Source organism: Phyllobates terribilis, unplaced genomic scaffold (genome assembly GCF_046119375.1).
Source record: "Phyllobates terribilis strain yellow unplaced genomic scaffold, ASM4611937v1 Scaffold_3__8_contigs__length_932513732, whole genome shotgun sequence".
Lineage (NCBI taxonomy): Eukaryota > Metazoa > Chordata > Amphibia > Anura > Dendrobatidae > Phyllobates > Phyllobates terribilis.
Genome location: NW_027362763.1, coordinates 356,280,231 through 356,302,739, shown reverse-complemented (window position 1 = coordinate 356,302,739; position 22,509 = coordinate 356,280,231). Strand labels below are relative to the sequence as shown.

General features: G+C 48.0%; 2 protein-coding genes across 2 annotated transcripts in view; both read left to right on the top strand.

Annotated features, from left to right (window-relative positions):
• The first annotated feature begins 459 nt into the window (after positions 1 to 459).
• B3GNT7 (UDP-GlcNAc:betaGal beta-1,3-N-acetylglucosaminyltransferase 7) overlaps positions 460 to 22,509 on the top strand; it is a 37,696-nt gene continuing 15,646 nt past the window's right edge. The window contains exon 1 of the mRNA XM_073675274.1: positions 460 to 596. Coding sequence (XP_073531375.1) covers positions 586 to 596 — 11 coding nt within the window. The 5' untranslated portion in view covers positions 460 to 585. The remainder of the gene's footprint in view (positions 597 to 22,509) is intronic.
• Positions 481 to 22,509, top strand: part of LOC141259379 (testis development-related protein-like) — a 191,602-nt gene continuing 169,573 nt past the window's right edge. Inside the window, exon 1 of the mRNA XM_073675275.1 lies at positions 481 to 596. The gene's annotated coding sequence lies outside the window, so the exon portion shown is untranslated. The remainder of the gene's footprint in view (positions 597 to 22,509) is intronic.

Here is a 22,509-nt window from a genome sequence, read left to right as displayed (position 1 = left end):
GTGAGGTACATATAACAGATTACATACATGTGAGGGCTGTGTGAGGTACATATAAGAGATTACACACATGTGAGGGCTGTGTGAGGTACATATAACAGATTACACACATGTGAGGGTTGTGTGAGGTACATATAGCAGATTACATACATGTGAGGGCTGTGTGAGGTACATATAGCAGATTACACACATGTGAGGGCTGTGTGAGGTACATATAGCAGATTACATACATGTGAGGGCTGTGTGAGGTACATATAGCAGATTACATACATGTGAGGGCTGTGTGTGGTGGGCATTCAATACACATACTCAACAAATATAGAGTGTGTATAGCCATAATGACATTTCCCCTCCAGGTTTGTGTGCAGGGTACACAGCTCGCCATGTACCTGCCAGGCTGGTGTGGTACAATTAGCAGGTGACGCCCGTACCTGGGAGAGCGCATGGACTCCACCTCTGTAAGAATGTGGCCGCACTCTCCTCCTCCTGCCGGCCTCTTCTCAGCAATCCCCCTGTACTCCTCTCACTTCGTGCTTCCCTCCTCACACAGCGGACTCTCATCTGCAGGCTCCTCTCAGTCCAGTCAAGATGTTGCAGTGGTGAGTGCTCTGTAATGGCTGCTGCCAGCGGCATATCGGCTCCTTCTCCTGGTTACGTCCTGGGTCTTTTAGATGAGAGTACTTGGTGGCTCGTTTATCTCATTCGTCATGTTTAATACCGGGTTATTTTGCGGTTTGCTGTGTTAGATCACATTTGAGTTGTATTAGTGTGTACAGAGACGTGTGGACTGCCCGGGAGATTAGTCACTTTACCTGGGACTTTCTGGAGCTGCACGTCCATCAGTGGCTCGTCTGTACGTACAGGCAGCAGCAGTGTTTGGAGTCCGCTACAGCTCTGCCTGTAGTATGTGGCGGCTGATGGAGCCCCGTCCATGGAGTCATAGTCTTCGCCCTGTCGGACTCTGCTGGTGGCACTGACAGGCCATTACAGCGTTATTGAGACTGGTGGTGTACTACAGACCTGCGGCTAGGTGCGGGTTTCAGACTGGTGGTGTAGTATAGACCTGCGGCTAGGTGCGGGTTTCAGACTGGTGGTGTAGTATAGACCTGCGGCTAGGTGCGGGTTTCAGACTGGTGGTGTACTACAGACCTGCGGCTAGGTGCGGGTTTGAGACTGGTGGTGCAGTATAGACCTGCGGCTAGGTGCGGGTTTGAGACTGGTGGTGCAGTATAGACCTGCGGCTAGGTGCGGGTTTCAGACTGGTGGTGTAGTATAGACCTGCGGCTAGGTGCGGGTTTCAGACTGGTGGTGTAGTATAGACCTGCGGCTAGGTGCGGGTTTGAGACTGGTGGTGTAGTATAGACCTGCGGCTAGGTGCGGGTTTCAGACTGGTGGTGTAGTATAGACCTGCGGCTAGGTGCGGGTTTCAGACTGGTGGTGTAGTATAGACCTGCGGCTAGGTGCGGGTTTCAGACTGGTGGTGTAGTATAGACCTGCGGCTAGGTGCGGGTTTCAGACTGGTGGTGCAGTATAGACCTGCGGCTAGGTGCGGGTTTCAGACTGGTGGTGTAGTATAGACCTGCGGCTAGGTGCGGGTTTCAGACTGGTGGTGTAGTATAGACCTGCGGCTAGGTGCGGGTTTCAGACTGGTGGTGTAGTATAGACCTGCGGCTAGGTGCGGGTTTCAGACTGGTGGTGTAGTATAGACCTGCGGCTAGGTGCGGGTTTCAGACTGGTGGTGTAGTATAGACCTGCGGCTAGGTGCGGGTTTCAGACTGGTGGTGCAGTATAGACCTGCGGCTAGGTGCGGGTTTCAGACTGGAGGTGTAGTATAGACCTGCGGCTAGGTGCGGGTTTGAGACTGGTGGTGCAGTATAGACCTGCGGCTAGGTGCGGGTTTGAGACTGGTGGTGCAGTATAGACCTGCGGCTAGGTGCGGGTTTGAGACGGGTGGTGTAGTATAGACCTGCGGCTAGGTGAGGGTTTCAGACTGGAGGTGTAGCATAGACCTGCGGCTAGGTGCGGGTTTCAGACTGGAGGTGTAGTATAGACCTGCGGCTAGGTGCGGGTTTGAGACTGGTGGTGCAGTATAGACCTGCGGCTAGGTGCGGGTTTGAGACTGGAGGTGTAGTATAGACCTGCGGCTAGGTGCGGGTTTGAGACTGGTGGTGCAGTATAGACCTGCGGCTAGGTGCGGGTTTGAGACTGGAGGTGTAGTATAGACCTGCGGCTAGGTGCGGGTTTGAGACTGGTGGTGCAGTATAGACCTGCGGCTAGGTGCGGGTTTGAGACTGGTGGTGCAGTATAGACCTGCGGCTAGGTGCGGGTTTGAGACTGGTGGTGCAGTATAGACCTGCGGCTAGGTGCGGGTTTGAGACTGGTGGTGCAGTATAGACCTGCGGGTTTCAGACTGGTGGTGTAGTATAGACCTGCGGCTAGGTGCGGGTTTCAGACTGGAGGTGTAGCATAGACCTGCGGCTAGGTGCGGCTTTGAGACTGGTGGTGTAGTATAGACCTGCTTCTAGGTGCGGGTTTACAGATCGCTGTACTCAGTGAATGTCTTCTGCGCGATCTGGAGATGTTCCTTCTTACACACAAATTAATTCTCGTGTTTGATTGTCATGGAAATTAGTGAGCGTCAGATATATTTCAAAAGTGATTAAACTCTTTGTTTCCTAATTAGTCACCTTTCCATGGCATAAATATTTCCTAAAAAATAATTCAGGGAGTATATAAATGCTGGGAAAAGAGAGTCCAGATCACCCGCATGCACTATTTAAAGATCTGGAACAGAGGAAGCATCCGCGCCTTGGATGTGTATGATTGCAAAAAAAAGAAAAATTCAGCTTCACGGAAATCCCCCAAATTTTTTCTTTATCGGTGTGAATGGAAGCACTCCCGTTGGTGAATTTAATGGATTCACTATCTGAAACCAGTTGTTTTATCCATTTCAGTGCCATTTTAAATTCACCAACTGGAGTGCTTCCTTTCTCACCAATAAAGCTATGTGCCCACGATGCAGATTTGAAGCAGAAATTTCCTGAGCGGTTTTGGCTCTCCCTGGCAGAAAAAACACATGCAGATTATCATTGGGACACATGCCAGACCTCTTAACAAGTGATTTTAATGCTTTTCCACGGCGGAAAATCATAAAAACCGCATCGTGGGCACACAGCCTAAAGAAAAGTCTTTTTGGATTTCCGTGAAGCTGAATTTTTCTTTATTATATAAATGCCATGGTAAAATATGGTGCTTAATTAAGAAACTATGCATTATTATACAGTAACTGTCGGAAATGAATTTGACGCCCTCTTCTTTCCCATTAAATATCAATCATGAGAATGAATTTGTGTGTAAGTGAAAATGATCACATCATTGCAACTGATTAAAATGCGCAATCATTGCTCGTTAATGGTTGGGGCTCATGCAGACGATCCTAATCGGACGAGTGCTATCAATCGTTTTGAAGGATCGCACTCGTAGCCATGTTATACAATGAGGTTGGGCACATGGCATATTTTTTTTCTCCGACAGTGTCTGAGTTGGATCCGATATTCGAATTACACTTGGCCATGCAAGTCAGTGAGTCCGTGGAAACTATTGGACTGAACATGGAAGGCAACTGAGTTCAGTCAAATTTCCAACTGAATCGTGAAGATGAAGAAACTTTTTTTTTATTTTTTTTTTCTCCATCATCCAAGAGAATAAGATCACACACTGATCAGTGTGTGATTTGCATAATCAACCCAATTCTCAGATGAGAGAATATACGCTTGTGTGACCCTAATTTTGATCCTTTACTTAGATCAGAAATCAATGTCATATACAAGGTCTGCAAAAAAAACATGGACATGTGGACAGCTCCATAGAGGATAATGGGTACGTTTACTATCCATAAAAAACACAGATATTGGATGACATCTGGGTGCAGTGCAATTTCCAGGGATTAACAGAATGGAGAAGGGGGAGACATTTTTTTTCTCCACATCCGAGGAGAGTCTGATCAGCATGATTGATCAGATTGTCTCACTTGTGAAAAAATATGCTCATCTTTATCTGCCCCTGGACTGTCAATGATTGCTCACATCACTGCGATTGATTAAAACCCCCACAGGTCATGTATTACATTATCAAACCACAGCAATCACCGTATAAAACTGCATTGTTTCCTAATTAGTTGGTCACCTTACTTTATCATGGCATAAACAGTTCCTGAATCTAGAAATATACAGGAAACGATGCATTTTTATACAGTGATAGCTCTAGTCTCGTCAGAAATGTATATACATGATAGTGAAGCACCATAAGTAACCCCCTTTGTGCACTTGTATCTCCCTGCTTATATGATAATTGGGAATAAAATTGATAACTATTGTAATTACTACTGTATTATCTTGTGAGATTGAGGTTAAAATACTGACTATGAACTTGGTTTACATTTTCTCCAGTCTTTAAGCTGACCATATGTGCAATGACTGCACTGACGCTCGTCTCGTAGATAACTATTTTTCTGGTCTCCACCATAAATATGTAGTTGGGGGCAAGGTTATTTTATTTTGGGGAGGGGAATAAGATGTTGACTGACATCTTTTTGGTGGGGGCTTATCTCCTCTGTGAACTACGGATTGGGCATGTTAAAATCAAACAGACCTGCTGTCTCTTCTCGAATTAACCCCCCCCCTCCCCCGCTGCCTTTTCAGGAACAGTCAGGAGGCTATATAGACCATCATACACATTAGACTAATGTTGATCGAAAATGCCGGTATTGACATGTTTGTCTCACAATCTAATGTGCGTGGGGGCCCGAGACGACTGATTGTTGGGGGAGATGTCAGTAGGGCATGACCGGTTTGGGACTGCCGATCACTTTGCTGCGACCAGATTTATCTGTTGTAGAGAACACAGGAGCACTCTAGCGAACAAGTGTTACGGTGTATGGGATTGCCAGCTGAGATGGTAACCAGCTGAATGATCGGCCAAGTAATCTAATGTGCATGGCAGGTGTAAGATTGGCATTTGATTCCACTGAAATTGACATGATCGCTGAATAAATAACATTGCCATCAGAAAATATATAGCGGGTGAAATAAGTACTGAACATGTCACCAATTTTGTCAGTAAATACATTTCTAAAGATGCTATTGACATGAAATTCTCACCAGATGTTGGTAACAACCCATCTATTCCATACAGACAAAGAAATGTTTGTAAATTATGTGTATCTAGATGGAGGCCCGATGCTATCGCATCGGGAGGATGGTAATGTCACGATGGGGGCAGGCTTTGCAGCGTTGAGAATCTCTCCCCCATGTGCTCACCCACTTATCCACTCGCTCTTTCCCCCATGTGCTGACTTCTCCCGTCTGTGGTCTCTTCTTTGACCTGTCTACCCCATGTTCTATCCCCCTTGTCTGCTGTCTCCTCCCTGTGCTGTGTTCTGCCCTCATGTGCTGCCCCCCCATCTGCTGTCTTCTCCTCTCATCTGATCTCTTCTTTGACCTGTCTACCCCATGTTCTATCCCCCTTGTCTGCTGTCTCCTCCCTGTGCTGTGTTCTTCCCCCTTGTGCGCTGCTTCTCCCCCACCCTTGTGCACTGCTTCTCCCCCACCCCCTCTGTGCTCTGCCCCCCCCCCCCATCTGCTGTCTTCTCCTCTCATGTGATCTCTTCTTTGACCTGTGTACCTCATGTGCTCTCCCCCTTGTCTGCTCTCTCTCTCCACCCCTGTGCTGTCTTATTCCCTCATGTGTTCTCTCGTTTGAGCTGTCTCCTCTCGCAGTAAATCAGACCGCCGCCATCTTTGAGCAGGCAGATAGCGGCGGTCACATTAAAACTGCGCATGCACTCCTCCTGTACAATGATGGCGGCGGTCAGTGAATCATTCGTCTGATCCCGGCAGTGGCGTGTTCGCGACGGTGTTCCGCTGGTGGTACTGTGCAAGAGGCTGGTACCACCAGCGGTTTCCATATTGAGACACCCATCACTTGGGTGTCCCAGTATGGCGGTCGACGAACTTCCGCCGTTTGGAATTCTGGGATCCGGACACATCTGGACGGAACAGGATGTGAAGACATTACAAGATAAGTATATTATAGATATTGAGAAGTGACACGTGTAAAGTATTGAACATTTATTTAATACTTCGTACAAAAGCCTTTGTTGGTGATGATGACTTCATGACGCCTCCTGTATGGAGAAGCTAGTCGCATGCATCGCTCAGGTGTGATTTTGGCCCATTCTTCCGCACAGACACTCTTCAGATCCTGAAGGTTCTGTGGGCTCCTTCTAATAACTGAGCTTTACTTCCTTCATTAATTTTCTATTGGATTCAGGGCCATTGGCTGGGCCTTTCTAGCAGCTTTATTTTCTTTCTCTATTAAACCTGACAGGGCACACCTGTGAAGTGAAAACCATTTCCAGTGACTACCTCTTGAAGCTCATCAAGAGAATACCAAGAGTGTGCAAAGCAGTCATCAAAGCAAAAGGTGGCTACTTTGAAGAACCTAGAATATAAGACATATTTTCAGTTGTTTCACACTTTTTTGTTAAGTATATAATTCCACATGTGTTAATTCATAGTTTTGATGCCTTCAGTGTGAATGTACAATTTTCAAAGTCATGAAAATACAGAAAAATCTTTGAATGAGAAGGTGTGCCCAAACTTTTGGTCTGTACTGTACCTATTTAGAAAATTGTTGAAGTTTTCAATACTTATTTCACCTGCTGTATATTCCAAAAGATTTCCTTCTAACAACGTCCATGTAGTAAATAGGATCAGCATACTGATTGGGTTGGCGGTAGATTGTTCTGTGTACACTTAGTGAGTTGACCGTCGTACAGAATAATTTAGTTTCTTCCTTTTTCTATGGTCACAACCAGATTCTGCATAGTGATTCATTCTTGTTCTATCTACTGTTTGCTCAATTATAGAGGGATAGTTGTGGCATTCTAGTTTGGCAACCTAGGTAGGTGTCAGGTTTCCAGGTCTGACAAATCTTGTGTAAATCTTGTCACCTGGATACAGTTTCATTTCATGGTGATCTCAGTTTCTATTTGAGTCGTTTAATAAATACCAATAGAGACTGTCACTGATCATTGATTCACTGGTCATGGCAACAGATTAGTATTAAGGACAAAAGATTTTTCATTTTCCCTACAGCAACAAATTATTTGGCCCACACAAAATAATTTCAGGAGATTGTAATCTGAGTTACTCGTTGAGCTTCATTATATGTTGGATGCTGAAGTCACACGTGTGTGAAACATGGACCGTGCATACAATTGCGATATCCACCCCGATCAGTGTTTGCACACCTGAGCGAACTGGCACATACGTGGCTCATACATGGCTCGCTCAGGAGACATGGTGTACGGCCAGGTATTGCAATCCAAGCACAATCTGAATTTCACGAACATAAGAATTCAGCCAAAGAGCTCATTCAAATTATTGTGTGCTGTCAATGTTAAAATTGGTTAGCACATGCTGTCCAATAGGTCTGTTCAGATAACTGTGTTTTTTTTTCACAGTCTGTATGAAAAAAATCACAGCAATCGTTAGTCTCTTCTGTATACAATTCTATGGGTGCACAAAAAAATCGGATGCCATATGGCTCATCTGCATAGCATCCAATTTTTATGGATCCATTGCAATTATTTACATAGGTAACTGTATTTGGTCTCGTAAATCTTATGTACTTCTGATGTATACAAACGCATATCATGCAGATGTAGAAAACATACTGATACAATACAGTTGACAATAATGGTGAAAATCGTCCCTTTTTTTTCCTATGCTCATATAAACCCAAACCGGCCGAACACTCTTCAAATAGTCTCCAAAATACAGCTATAAGTCCTGATAAATATTGTCAAGAACAGGCAATAATTAATACTGAATACTTTTTCCTTTAAAGCGGTTGTCTGGCCAAAATAATACTTTGCCAGGGAGCGATGTATAGCAAACTCGTTCGTACTCCCTTACTGGCACCTGCCTGGATCCAGTGAAGGCTGCGCTGAGGTCTGCGTAAAGATAGGAAGCAGTAATGTCCCTGTTCCAGCAGCGGCCTGTGACTGGCTGCAGAGGTCAGATGAATCTGAGCAGCGCATCATCCATAAACCATCCAATAATGCACTGCGGAGTGTAGTGGAATGGTGACATTGCTGCTTCCTGTCCCTGTGCAGACCACTGAGTGACCTGTGCTGGATCCAGGTGGGTGCTGGTTGTTGAGTGTGACTGAGTTTATTTTTTTTATATACCTATTCCCTAGGCAAAATTTATTTTGCGTGGACAACCCCTTTAAATTAACCTGTATGAAAATGCACACTGAAATCAACATATGTTATTATAGCAGATTTTGCTGCAGGAATAGCTGTGGTTTTCACTCTTTTCATAGCCATAAATAAACCCTACAGAGTCACACTGCTGCTCCATGCTGCTTTACACTGTGAGTGAATGGGGTTTATTAACTCCTTATTTCCCAACACCGTACTGTATTTTTGTTGAGAATTTTCATTGCGTATAATCTGAAATTCTAAGAACCAATAGTGTGTGAATCCACATAATGGTAGGTTTATACAGCATTTTTTTTTTTGGGCTTGGATTCTACTTCAAAATCCACTTGCAACAAGATTACCCTACTTTTGAAAAGGGAAATGCAGTTATAGTGAACATGTTGCATTTTATTTTTGTTAGTTTTTTTTTAATAGTGGTAAAAGAAAAAATCATGTCAACTATTTTGTTTTCCAACAATCTGGTATTCAACTTCAGTATCCAAGGCAGAACTTATTTAGATCATTCTTGTGATCTCAACACGAAGAGGTAGGTTTTGATTGAAATCTTCTGTGAAGACCATCGGGTCACCTACAGTAGTTACCAGACTTCTTGAAAAATTCTGGGAAAAAGGTTCTGTTGCAAATGGACTGAAAGCTTGATGGCCAAAAACCATAATTGATGGAGTAAGAGCAACCCGTTCTGGCCACATTCAGCAAGAGCCCGTGACGCGCCCCCTGGGCCAGTGCTGTAGTGCGGCGCGCGTGCGCGCGGGGAATACCCGGAGCCGGATCCGATGGGGGTAGTAGTCTTCGTGTGGCGGTGACCCGGTCCGTGCCCAGGGTGGTCAAACTCAGTGGCAGTTATTGGTATGATGGTATTAGTGTCCGACTACGCCACCTGTTGAATGCGGCTATGAAGCCGCCGCTGCAGGGCAGTCCGCTGAGGCCGGTGGTACGGATGTGCAGCGTGGATGGTATAACCCCCAACGGGAGGGGTATGGCCTCAGGGCAGAGGATGAGGTTGATGTTGGGAGTGATGGTGTGGATGTCCCAGCAATAATGGTGCGACAAGGAAGCACGGAGACGCGAGGGTACAGTTCAGGGTCTTTACTGATGGTACAAGGCAAATTCCCCCGGGAGTACTGGCTAGTAGTTGGGGCCTGGTTAGTCTGCGAGTAAGCCGGAGTTCCCCTGGCCAGGTGGAGTTGTAGGCCTTCCCGTTAGTCTGTACCCTTCCTGGCTACCCTGCTTTCGGCGGTTACAAGTAGCCCACGTCCCTGGGTATACCGTGTGGTGCTCACCCGTATGGCTGGTGACCTGGGGCCTCCTGTTAGCCTCCGCTCCGGGATGGCGGTGCTGGTCCCTTCGTTGTGACTGAGCCTCCGGGCTTTTATGGCCAGAGGACCTGGAATCCCCTGCCGGATGGATTCTGCTGCTGGGTATATCTTAGTCCCCACAGCCTCGGACTCCTGTGTCCGGTTTTAGTACCTTCTCCCAGGGCGAGCTCTGCACAGCTCCAGCCCCTGGCGCTTCTCCTTGGCTCCTACAGAGCTCCTGATGTCTATCTGTCCCTGTTTCTGCGTGTCCAGACCAGACTCCGTCTCTGTCTGGAACTCCTCTCCCTAACCCTGCCTCAGCCCCAGTTTATGTAGGGGAAGTTCTTCCCCCTCCCAGGACTGGGCAGGAGGTGTGGCATGCTTAGGATTCCTGCCCAGGAGACCTCCCACCTGCTCACAGACGTAATATTGCTATTACTGTGGAAACCAGACCCCTGGGGTGCCACATTCCCCCCTAGTGAAATTTAGTACTCCCGGACTAAACATATATTTTTTTTTTTTCAAAAACATAACAGGGTATAAACAATAACAATTAAATACATGAGATGGTCACGGCGTGTCCGTAACCGGGAAGCAATAAGGGTGTCCATTTCACCAAAGAACAGGGAGCCGTAACCAGGTAGGGGTCTGTCCTGCCCCGAGTCCTTAACAGTCTTTAGTCCATTCCTGGGTTACGCTCCAAACATATTTACAACAGAGTTCCGGTTACTCACTGTCCATAACCTGTCAGTCCATATAAAGAAATCTGTAACTGAAAAACATAATTAGCAACGGCTACAACAAAACAGGTAAACATAAAATAGTTAAAGCAATTAGCCAACTTAGATTCTCCAACGTACGGGCATCTGGCCTCTGGTAACCCTAGTGGACCTACGGAGCTCACTCACTGGTCCTGCACTACAGGGTGTAGGAGGTGTTATGGGTAAGCTGGGCAGCTTTCTGCGCACTCTTTGGCTCACTAGGGGCACGGCAGGCTCACTACTAGCAGAGGGTTGATCCTCCTGTACTGCTGGTGTGGACTCTTCTGCCTCTTGGGCCGGCTGCTCTTCCAGCTCTTCCGGTTCCTCTGTAGGCACTTGCGGGGCTGGCTGGAGAAAGGTGAGGACGGGTACCACGACAGCACCGTTTACTTGTGTCCAAGACCGGGGGAAGTCTCCGAGTACAGTCCTGATCATTTCTTCCCTTTCCTCTGCGGGTCGAGGGTTTTCTTGATCTTCTTCTTCAGGGTTTTGCAGCTGCTCGGGACACTTCTTCAGGTGGTCTCTGGAGACAACGGCTGTGGTTTCTCCTCCATCCTTACTGATCACGCAAATCTTTGGGTTCTCATGGCTTGATGGCAGTACGGTGTACGGGTCCTTCTCCCACTGGTCGTCCAACTTGTGGAGCCGTCTTTTCCTCTTCAAGACCTGCTCTCCAGGTACCAGGGGAACAGCGGGAGCATACTGATTATAAGCCCTCTCTTGCCTTTCTCTAGCTTGAGACAGACTTCGCTCGACGCTCTCCTGTACTTTCCGATACTGCTGCTGCCGTTCTGTATCCCAGTCTGCCTCTGGCGAGGTGTCCTCGGGCGTCAGGACTCCCATATCCAGGTCGATAGGCAGCTTACCAGGTCTCGCTCTCATTAGGTAAGCCGGGGTACAGTTGGTAGAACCTACAGGGATGTGGTTGTATAGGTCCACCAGATCAGGCAGCTTCTCAGGCCACATACTGCGTTCTTCCAGGGGCAATGTTTTCAGGAGGTCTATCACCACCTGGTTCATCTTCTCGCAGAGTCCATTGGTTTGAGGGTGATAGGGCGTTGTTCTTATCTTCGTGCAGCCATACAGGTTGCAGAACTCCTGGAAGACTTCCGCTTCGAAGGCTGGTCCTTGGTCTGTCAGCACTTGGTCCGGGTACCCGTGTGGACGGCAGAAGTGCTGCTGGAAGGCTCTAGCTGCTGTTTGAGCCGTTAAGTCCTTGACCGGGACCACCACCAGGAACCGGGAGTAATGATCTACGATTGTGAGGGCGTAGACATACCCAGATCTGTTTGGAGCCAGTTTCACATGGTCCAGGGCTACCAGTTCCAGTGGCTGTCGGGTGATGATGGGCTGCAAGGGAGTCTTCTGGCTGGCACGGTCCTTCCTTCTTAGGTGGCACGGTCCACAGTCTCTGCACCACCTCTCGATGGCTCCTCTCATGCCTACCCAGTAGAACCGTTCACGCAACAAGAACTCCAGCTTCTTCCACCCGAAATGTCCTGCTCCGTTGTGGTACGCCTCCAGAATCATAGCCGCGTCTCGTCTGGGGACCACTACCTGCCAGGTCAACTCATGTGTTCGAGAGTTAACCATTCTCCGGCACAACTTCTCCCTGTAGAGGAACAGCCTACTTTTCTCCTTCCACAGTTGCTTAGTCTCCTCTGGGGCGTCTGGGTCCAGACTGGCATCGGCTTGGGTCAGCATTTCCTTCACCAGACGGACTGCGGGATCACTGTCTTGCGTCTCCGCCCAGTTGTAGTGGGGCAAGGGATTGAACGTCGCGGAGCGCCTGTCCTTCACACGGTGGGAATACAGGGTAATCCCATGACGGTGGAACGCAGGGAGCTCAACTTCTTCCAGATCTTCTGGATCTTCCCCTACGTCCGGTAAGTTCGGCATTCTAGACAGGGCATCCGCGTTGGCATTGGAGCGTCCTGCCCGGTATTTGATGGTGAATTCAAAGTTGGACAGGCGAGCCATCCATCTCTGTTCCAGAGCACCGAGCCTTGCAGTGTCCAGGTGTGTCAACGGGTTGTTATCCGTGTACACGATGAATTTGGAGGAGGCAAGGTAATGCTTGAAACGTTCGGTCACTGCCCACACTACTGCCAGGAACTCCAGCTTGAATGAGCTATAATTCTCAGGGTTCCTCTCGGTGGGTCGTAGCTTTCGGCTAGCGTAAGCGATTACCCGTTCTTTTTCTTGCTGGATCTGGGACAGCACGGCTCCTAGCCCGATGTTGCTTGCGTCCGTGTGAAGGATAAAGGGCTGGCTGTAGTCTGGATATGCCAGGATTTCATCCCCCGTGAGGGCCATCTTCAGCTGGCAAAAGGACTCCTCTTCCAGCTTTTCCCACCTGAAGGGCGGCTTCTGGTTTTTGGCTTTTCGAGATTGACCTATCAGGAGGTCCTGCATAGGGGCTGCCATTTTGGTGAAACTGGGAATGAATCTTCGGTAGTAGCCTACCAACCCGAGGAACTGCCGCACTTCCTTTATGCTGGAGGGTCTTGGCCAGTCCTTAATCACGGTGATCTTATCAGGGTCAGGAGCCACTCCGTCAGCACTCACCACGTGTCCCAGGTATTGCACCTTTGGTTTCAGGAGGTGACACTTGGAGGGTTTCACCTTTAGGCCGTAGTTTGCCAGAGCTTCGAACACTTCTGCCAGGTGTTTCAGGTGGTCCTCGTAGGTCTTGGAATAGACGATGACATCGTCCAGGTATAACAGGACCGTCTCGAAGTTCCGGTGTCCCAGACAGCATTCCATCAACCGTTGGAAGGTTCCTGGTGCGTTGCAGAGCCCGAACGGCATACAGTTAAATTCGCTGAGACCCATCGGGGTGGTGAATGCGGTCTTCTCCCGGTCTGCCTCTGCTACAGGAACCTGCCAGTACCCGCTAGTGAGATCCAAAGTAGAGAAGAAGTTAGCAGATTTTAATGCAGCTAAGGACTCTTCTATCCTTGGTAACGGGTACGCATCTTTGTGTGTGATACGGTTGACCTTCCTGTAGTCTACACACATTCTCATAGTGTTGTCCTTCTTTTTCACTAAGACTAGTGGAGCTGCCCAGGGGCTACAGCTGTCCCTGATTACCCCAGCCTCCTTCATGTCTCTAAGCATCCCCTTGGCGTGTTGGTAGTGTGCAGGGGGTACGGGTCGGTATCTCTCCTTTATGGGAGGATGGTCTCCCGTGGGGATGTGGTGTTCTACCCCCTTTACTCGCCCGAAGTCTAACGGGTGTTTACTAAACACTCTCTCGTACTCTTGAACCACCCGATAGACTCCTTGTTTCTGGTGTGAGGGAGTGGAGTCAGTACCCAGATGTAGTTGCTGACACCAGTCCTCCATTGGTTTCTTAGAGCCGTTACCTTCCTCTGGTTGAGATGGAGGCAAGGGTTCCACGGCCTGTACAGAATTCTGGTTTATGGTGAACAATTTAGCTAGCGTGGCATACCGGGGCAGGTGTACTTCTCTCTCACCGATATTTATGATGCGAACGGGCACCCTCCCATGGCGTACATCGACCACCCCCCGTGCTGTCAAAATGGTGGGCCTACTGTCTGAGTAGACGGGTTCTACCATTGCTTGGTAGTCTCTACCTCTTAGACCAATAGCTGCCCGGCACCAAATCATCATCTCACTTTTTGGGGGCATGGCAATAGGGAATGGGTCACACATTCTCACGCTACCTATCTCACCACCAGATAGTTCCACCTGTTGCCGCTTCATCAGTGCCCGGATCTCTTTTTGGAGCATACGCTGCTGGCCGGAACTGGCGTTCTTGGCAACCTGCTGCAAAATGAGAATCACCTCTGCAAGACAATTTTCAATTACATTGGTTCCCAGGGTGATTCTAGGGTGACTCTCATGACAGTCGATGTCCACTATAATCAGTCCTTGTGCCGCTAGTTCGACTTTACCGATTTTAATGGTCACCTCCTTGAATCCCACCTGCGCCACGGGCTGACCATTGCTGGCGATAATACTCAGGTCGTCGTCTGGGTAGCGGGTTATGTCCGAATCATTCCAGTACTGCTTGAAGAGCACGTACGGGATGGTGGTGACCTGTGACCCAGTGTCTAGTAGGGCACTCATAGGAATGCCATCCAGTACCACAGGCAAGATTGGACGTCTCCCTACGTATTTATCACGCCAGTTTGATGGGCCTGATGGTCTTATGCCTGGGGGTTGGCCCTCTACCCCAGGTTGTGCCCGTTTAAATGACAGTACCTTGCCACATGTCCGGGTTGATTGCAGCGGCGGCAAATAGGTCGTCCGTCCTCGTTGTATCGATCGCTGGGTCTTCCTCTGGCCGGTGGGGTCCTCCTTGGTCGGCGCCACGGGATGTCCTCCGGTCCGGATGCCAGCTCGATCTTCCCTGCAGTAGAAACCTGTAAAGACTGCACAGTTCGGGTTAGCGCGGCAACGCTTTTAGTTAGCTCTTGGACCTGATGGTGCAGGTCTGTAGCTGGGTCATTGTTTAAAGCCTGCGCATCAGCTCCCACAGGCTCTGCAGACAAGGGCGCCGTCTCCTGGTGATAAGTGATAGCAGGGCGCCTGTGGGTCACAGCGCCACCTGGTGCCGATTCTCGGAGCACCCGGATGGCTCTGTCCTTGAACTGTGCAAAGTCCAGGTCAGGGTCCTGTAAGGCCATTGCCCGCAACTGGGTTCGGTGGGCATTGCACAGTAGACCCTCAATGAATTGTTCAGTCAACAGCTTATCTTCATTTCCCACGCTGTCAGGGTCTGCCTGCTTAATGGCTCTCAGGGCCTCTTGTAGGTTTAGAGCATAGTCTCTTATACTCTCATGTGCCCGTTGTTTGCACCCATAAAATCTTAGTTTTATTTCGGCTGAGGTGCGGGTGTCAAATGTGTCTTTCAGCCGGGTTAGTATGTCTCTGACAGTCCTCTTCCTCCCAGGTGGCCAGGACTTTACCTCCCTTTGGGCTGCCCCGATTAATTGGGCCACCAGGATGCTCACTTTTTGCGCCTCCGTGAGGGGATACACCTGGAAGAGGCTATCCAGCCTTTCTCTGAAGTCATTTAGGGTATGTGACTCCCCTGAGTACTGGGGTAGCCAGGCTGCCCCCGGGATATAGGGCATGGTGAAAGGCATGACCGCAGCAGCGGTGGCGCTGGCGGCGGTTGTGGCGGTGAAGCTCTCCTCCGTATCCGACATCCTCCTCCCCCCTAGTGGACCGTGGCCTACCTTGCGATGATCCTCTTCTGTAGGCCGCGGCTCCGCAGTGGATCGTCAGGGTTGAGGACCTTCCGTCGCGCTCCTGTGACGTCGGCGTCTGCTGGGCTCCTTCCAGGACCTTACGCAACGTCCGGACGTGAGGCGGGGCTTCAGTTCTCGCGGGCTTTCGGAGTCCACGCCCCTCTTCTTCCCGTGCGGCGTCCCGAAGATGGCGTCCGAAGGCGGGAAGCAGCTGCGGATGGCGTGAAGAAGGCAGAAGACGGCGGGAAACGGTCCAAGATGGCGTCGGATGGCGGGAAACTACTCCGGACGGCGGGAAACTTCACCACAGGTAAGTATAAAAGTCTCTTTTTCAGGCACGCAGTACCCGGTGGTTGCGGGCACGTAATCCTGCCGACTACGCCAAAGTTGACGCGCCCCCTGGGCCAGTGCTGTAGAGCGGCGCGCGTGCGCGCGGGGAATACCCGGAGCCGGATCCGATGGGGGTAGTAGTCTTCGTGTGGCGGTGACCCGGTCCGTGCCCAGGGTGGTCAAACTAAGTGGCAGTTATTGGTATGATGGTATTAGTGTCCGACTACGCCACCTGTTGAATGCGGCTATGAAGCCGCCGCTGCAGGGCAGTCCGCTGAGGCCGGTGGTACGGATGTGCAGCGTGGATGGTATAACCCCCAACGGGAGGGGTATGGCCTCAGGGCAGAGGATGAGGTTGATGTTGGGAGTGATGGTGTGGATGTCCCAGCACTAATGGTGCGACAAGGAAGCACGGAGACGCGAGGGTACAGTTCAGGGTCTTTACTGATGGTACAAGGCAAATTCCCCCGGGAGTACTGGCTAGTAGTTGGGGCCTGGTTAGTCTGCGAGTAAGCCGGAGTTCCCCTGGCCAGGTGGAGTTGTAGGCCTTCCCATTAGTCTGTACCCTTCCTGGCTACCCTGCTTTCGGCGGTTACAAGTAGCCCACGTCCCTGGGTATACCGTGTGGTGCTCACCCGTATGGCTGGTGACCTGGGGCCTCCTGTTAGCCTCCGCTCCGGGATGGCGGTGCTGGTCCCTTCGTTGAGACTGAGCCTCCGGGCTTTTATGGCCAGAGGACCTGGAATCCCCTGCCGGATGGATTCTGCTGCTGGGTATATCTTAGTCCCCACAGCCTCGGACTCCTGTGTCCGGTTTTAGTACCTTCTCCCAGGGCGAGCTCTGCACAGCTCCAGCCCCTGGCGCTTCTCCTTGGCTCCTACAGAGCTCCTGATGTCTATCTGTCCCTGTTTCTGCGTGTCCAGACCAGACTCCGTCTCTGTCTGGAACTCCTCTCCCTAACCCTGCCTCAGCCCCAGTTTATGTAGGGGAAGTTCTTCCCCTCCCAGGACTGGGCAGGAGGTGTGGCATGCTTAGGATTCCTGCCCAGGAGACCTCCCACCTGCTCACAGACGTAATATTGCTATTACTGTGGAAACCAGACCCCTGGGGTGCCACACCCGCAATGTAGTACTTTGCCTCTGGAATGTGGATGATCCTGTCAGAATTTTCTGAATAGGTGACACAGCAACTCCAGATAAACCTCAGATAAACCTTTTGTTTTCCCAAGCAGGTTCTGCTCAGTGATAATTAGAAGTCTGGCATCTACCCTGTGGATAATTGGAGGCATTTTGGGGGGTCAGTGCTAGTTTGCAATGTCAAGTGGACTTTGTTAATCAGTCATAAGGACGATCTAGACACTTTCTGCTTGGGATAATGCCATCCTTCTCATCACCTGTACATAAAAAAAGATGAATGTTTTAATACAACCACTAAACTTATGTTAACATAAACTACACCACTTGCTTGTTTTTTGGGAAAATTTTCTGCAGATTTTGTGTCCCATCTACCTTACCATCTGAAAAAGTGAATTTGAATTTAATGACTGCATTCAAGATGGCTGCAATGTTGGTGACATGGTGGCTTAAAGGGGTTGTCAAGTGTAAAGTCACTATGTGACTGCAGACTTGTGAATCCTCAACTCATGTGCCATGAGGATGTTTTGGTGTCAGCGCCGGGATTGACAGTCACGTGACCGCAAGTATGCGATATGCTTCCTCCCAGCCAGAATCCGACTAGACTGTTTCTGGAGCACTCAAAGCAAGTGTATTGAGCAAGGCCAGAAACAATTTCGTCAGATTCTGGCAAGGTGTATGAATATCGCATACTTGCGGTCGTGTGACTGTCAATCCCTGTGCTGACACCGGAAAATCCTCAGCGTGCAGTGCGTGCACAGTGAGGATCCACAAGTCTGCAGTCACACAGTGACTTTAGACCGGAGAACCCCTTACATAAGGTTACCCCATCTTCCACATCATTTTCATTTTATTTAGGCATTTCCTTACTTTTGAGACATGCTGTATAAATAAAGCAGAAGCATAAACTCAGTAAGACAACAGCGCAAGAAGTGTTAATTTTTATTTAAGCAAGGTGAGAATAATTGTACAACTAACTGTACCCAATGAAACTATGCCGTACAAACGTATTCTCCCTTGGGCTCGTTCATACAGCCATATTTCCTGTTCGAGTGCTGTGGTGAAGAAAATGCATAGCACTCGGACCAATGTTATTCAATGGGGCCACTGGTTTCTTCCATAAATTGAATGACATTCGCCCATTCAAGTCTATGGGTATGAAAAAAAAAATCTGATGCCATATGGAGCCACAGTACAGCATCCGATTAATACGGATACATTACAATTCTGTAACATAGGAAACTGTAAATGATTAATAGCTGCTGCTGTAAAAAAATGGATTGCAAATAGATGAGAGAAAAAAATGCCCCCCAAACACAGTATGATACCCCCATGGTGCATTCCTCCACATTAGCCTCCACATGCACAGTATATAATGACCCTGCAGTACCCCACTTCAACTCCCAAGGCAAAGTATGGTGACACCAACACAGTATGATCCCCCACAGAGCCCTCCATACACTATAATGGGCTTACATACAGTATAATGGCCTGCACTAGCCCTCCAAACAGTATAATGGCCCCCCACATAGCCCTCAAAATATTATAATGGCCCCACATAGCCTTCCATATAGTATAATACGCCACTGATAATCCTCCATATAGTCTAATGCGCCCCCATAATCCTCCATATAGTATAATGCGCCCCCCATAATCCTCCATATAGTATAATGAACTTCCCTTGGTCCTCCATAGAATATAATTCACTCCCCACAGTCCTCCATACAGTATATTACACACCCCATAGGGTAAAATGCAGCCCCCATATAGTATAATGCACCCCACAGTCCTGCAGTATTATGGGCACCACGTACTCACTGATTTTTAAAATACCCGAGTATAAGCCGAGGCCCCTAATTTTACTACAAAAAAACTGGAAAAACGTATTGACTCGAGTGTAAGCCTAGGGTGGGAAATGCAGCAGCTAATAGTAAATTTCCCAATCCTGGTACATATGGCACCTCTCATCCCCCAATCCTGATATGTGTGGCCTCCTCAATCCCCCAGTCCTATCCTGGTATGTGTGGCCTCCTCAATCCCCCCAATCCTATCTTGGTATGTGTGGCCTCCTCAATCCCCCCAATCCTATCCTGGTATGTGTGGCCTCCTCAGTCCCCCCAATCCTATCCTGGTATGTGTGGCCTCCTCAGTCCCCCCAATCCTATCCTGGTATGTGTGGCCTCCTCAGTCCCCCCAATCCTATCCTGGTATGTGTGGCCTCCTCAGTCCCCCCAATCCTATCCTGGTATGTGTGGCCTCCTCAGTCCCCCCAATCCTATCCTGGTATGTGTGGCCTCCTCAGTCCCCCCAATCCTATCCTGGTATGTGTGGCCTCCTCAATCCCCCAATCACTGCACACTCAAAAAAAAAATAAACACTAAAACTCACCTTCCTTCCTCACATCTCCTCCAGCGCTGCGTCCTGTCTGCTGCAGCTCATGTCGCCATCTGAGCAACGCGCATTCTCAGATACCGAGGTGATCTGCTGCTACCGGCATATTTACTCCTCTCCATGCCTGGACTATGGGCGTGGAGAAGCATGAATATGCATTCTCTTTAGTAGCAGGCACTGTCAGCAGGAGCTGCGACTCAGCGCTCCTCTGTGCCCACTACTAAAGAGAATGAATATTCCCTCTTCTCCACGCCCATGGGAGTGGAGAAAAGGGAATATTCATGTCACTTTAGCAGCGGGCACACGTGATAGCTGCTTCAGCGGCTACTGTGTGTGCTCCGCTCCGCCGCAACCTCCCTCCCCCCACCACTATCCACCCATACTCACCTATACAACTCTTCCCCCTGCTGCTTGGGGCCCCGCGGTCACGGGCCCCATAGCAGTGGCGTGGTCTGCCGCCATTGGCGGCACGCCACTGCTTCCAACATTTCAATACAGAATGATAGTGTTCCTTCTCTCTAGCTTCCGCCTGGGATTTTCCCCAAATTGTATTGAAATACTTTTATGCACGTCAGCTTTTTTTTTTTTTTTTCGTCACCAGGTATGTGGCACAGCTTGTTAGATCAGATATTCTATTACCCCAGACCTGATGTATCTAGTATTGGTCCATTGATGGACGCTATGCTTTCTTTTACCTTTCTCTTTGGACTCCTATCTTTGAGCTTAGTGGAATGCATGTAAACGCTGTACTGTGTAAGGGATGACAAAGGATCAACCACACTGTGAATGTAGATAAGTGTGATAATGATCATAAATGTCAGCTTAAGTGCCTATATAACTATTCCCATGGCCTTGAAATATGATGTGACAATAAGATCTCACTTACAATGTTATCTCATACTTTAAAAATGACTGGTTTAGAACAATATACAGTAGGTAAAGTGTATGAAGCCACCACTAGGTATGTTGCACCCAAAACTTTCCATGCAAATCAAGCCATCTAGTTTCTGGACTCCGATTAGATGACCAGGACAACTAAAACATGTTAATTTTAAATTATTTTGACCTAACACAAAATAGCAACGTGAGGATTTATATACAAGTAGTTTATTTTTCCTTTTAGGAACTAAGGCTTCTTATTTTTCTGAGCTCCAATATATAGTTTTATTTTCTCATAGCTATTATATTACTAATATAAATACTACCGTGATGATATAAATAATTTTTATTTTAAAGATGTTTATTGAAATTTTTACAGATGTGAACAAATCTAAAGTATGAACATTGACTTTATCGAGGTCATGCAGACGTCCAGATCCCCTGCGTCTAGTGACTCTATACAGCGACTAGTCAGTCCATTAATAGTTGTATAAAACTTTTTGCACCTATAGATGCTGCCATAGCAATCTACAGGCCTATGTTTGCTTTTTTTTACCTGACTATTCTTGGAAGATTCTTATTCATACCTAGCTGATTACACAAACTAAGATATTTTGTAAGACATCTGTTGATAAAATAAACATGATTGGCTTTAAGTATTAACCCTTTAATGGCTAAGGAATGTTTGCGCTTTAATTTTTCTTTTCCTTATTCCAAAAGCCATACATTTTTTATTTTTCTGTTGACCTAGCATATTAGGGCTTGTTTTTTGCAGTTTTAGTTTTGAATGACGCCATTCATTTTACCGTAGATTTCCAGTAAAATGGGAAGAAAAATCCAATTGCAAAAAAACCCTCTCAATTCTGCCATTTTTTTTACAGCATTCAGTGTTTTAACCTTATTTTAGTGCTGAAAAAGTGAAGAAAATATTTTGGAAAAAAAGTTACCATTTTCTGAGGCTCGTAACTTTCTTTTATTTTACCATAGATGGAGCTGTATGAAGGTGTTTTTTTTTTGTCTTTGTTTTTTTTTTTAGTCTTGAGCTGACTTTTTTTATTGATACCATTTTAGAGTACATGATATTCTGATGACTTTTTTTTCTTAGGTGTAGTGGAGTGACACCACAACCAAAAAGAAAGGCATACTTTGACAGCCTGCCTGCATTGTGTGTGCAGAGCAAGTTGTGCCAGGACATGATTACTGCTGTGCCCTCAGTATACTTATCAGTGATGGAAGCTCTCTCCTGCACCGCCCTGGCGACTTGGCAAGAGTCTTTACTTGTTGTTTACACCGTAATTAAAACTTAATTTTCTCTGTCTGGCAGCATTTCAAGTCAGCCAGATACACAAGGTTTTAACACTATTTACCTGCAAATCAACCCTATAATTTCAAGTAAATATTCTATGTAATCTCTTTCCCAATTATTAGCCCGTCTCAACAGAGACTACAAAATGCTTATTCTCAGGGTTTATTGATTTATCAGCTTGCTTAAAGGGGTTGTCCTCTATTCAATCTGATAATTAACATAAAGTATGCTTACCTCCTGAACCTGCACCGCTCCTCCACTTTGAGTGATGTGTCCCCCAGGGATCTTGTGATGTTTACATCACGCGAGTGCTGCTGTCCATCAGCGGCCACTGATGGACTGCAGCCTTCACAGTTCCATCAGAGTGGACGTGTATTGGCCTGTCTAAGACCACGTTCATACAATCAGTATGTTAACCAAAACCAGGAGTGGGTGGAAAGTGCAGAAGTGGTGACGTGTTTCTATTATACTTTTCCTCTAATTGTTCCACTCCTGGTTTTGGCTTACAAATACTGATGTAAAAGACTGAACATGTGAACATGGCCTAAACCTGCTAATAACCACTGATTATTTAACAGCCACCGTTGGCCAGTATAAATCCAACCTTACATTATATGAGGCAGTGACCGGGATCGTATACTAGGGACGTTATATATCCCCCAGAATGTGTACAGAGACCTATTAAATCCATTGGAGTGCATTGCAGTCACAAACTCACCTGCGGCTGCAATGCAGGAATGAAGGTGATCGTTGACCTGGTCAGGCTATCTGGCTAAGGCGGATTAAGTAAAACCCGGCAGGGCCTTCATTTCTTGGGGGAGGCTACAGGAAGGCAGTGGGGCGGCCTCCTCCCTCCAACCCGGGTTTTCCAGTGGGTCCTGCCACAGGTCCTTTAAAAACCCATG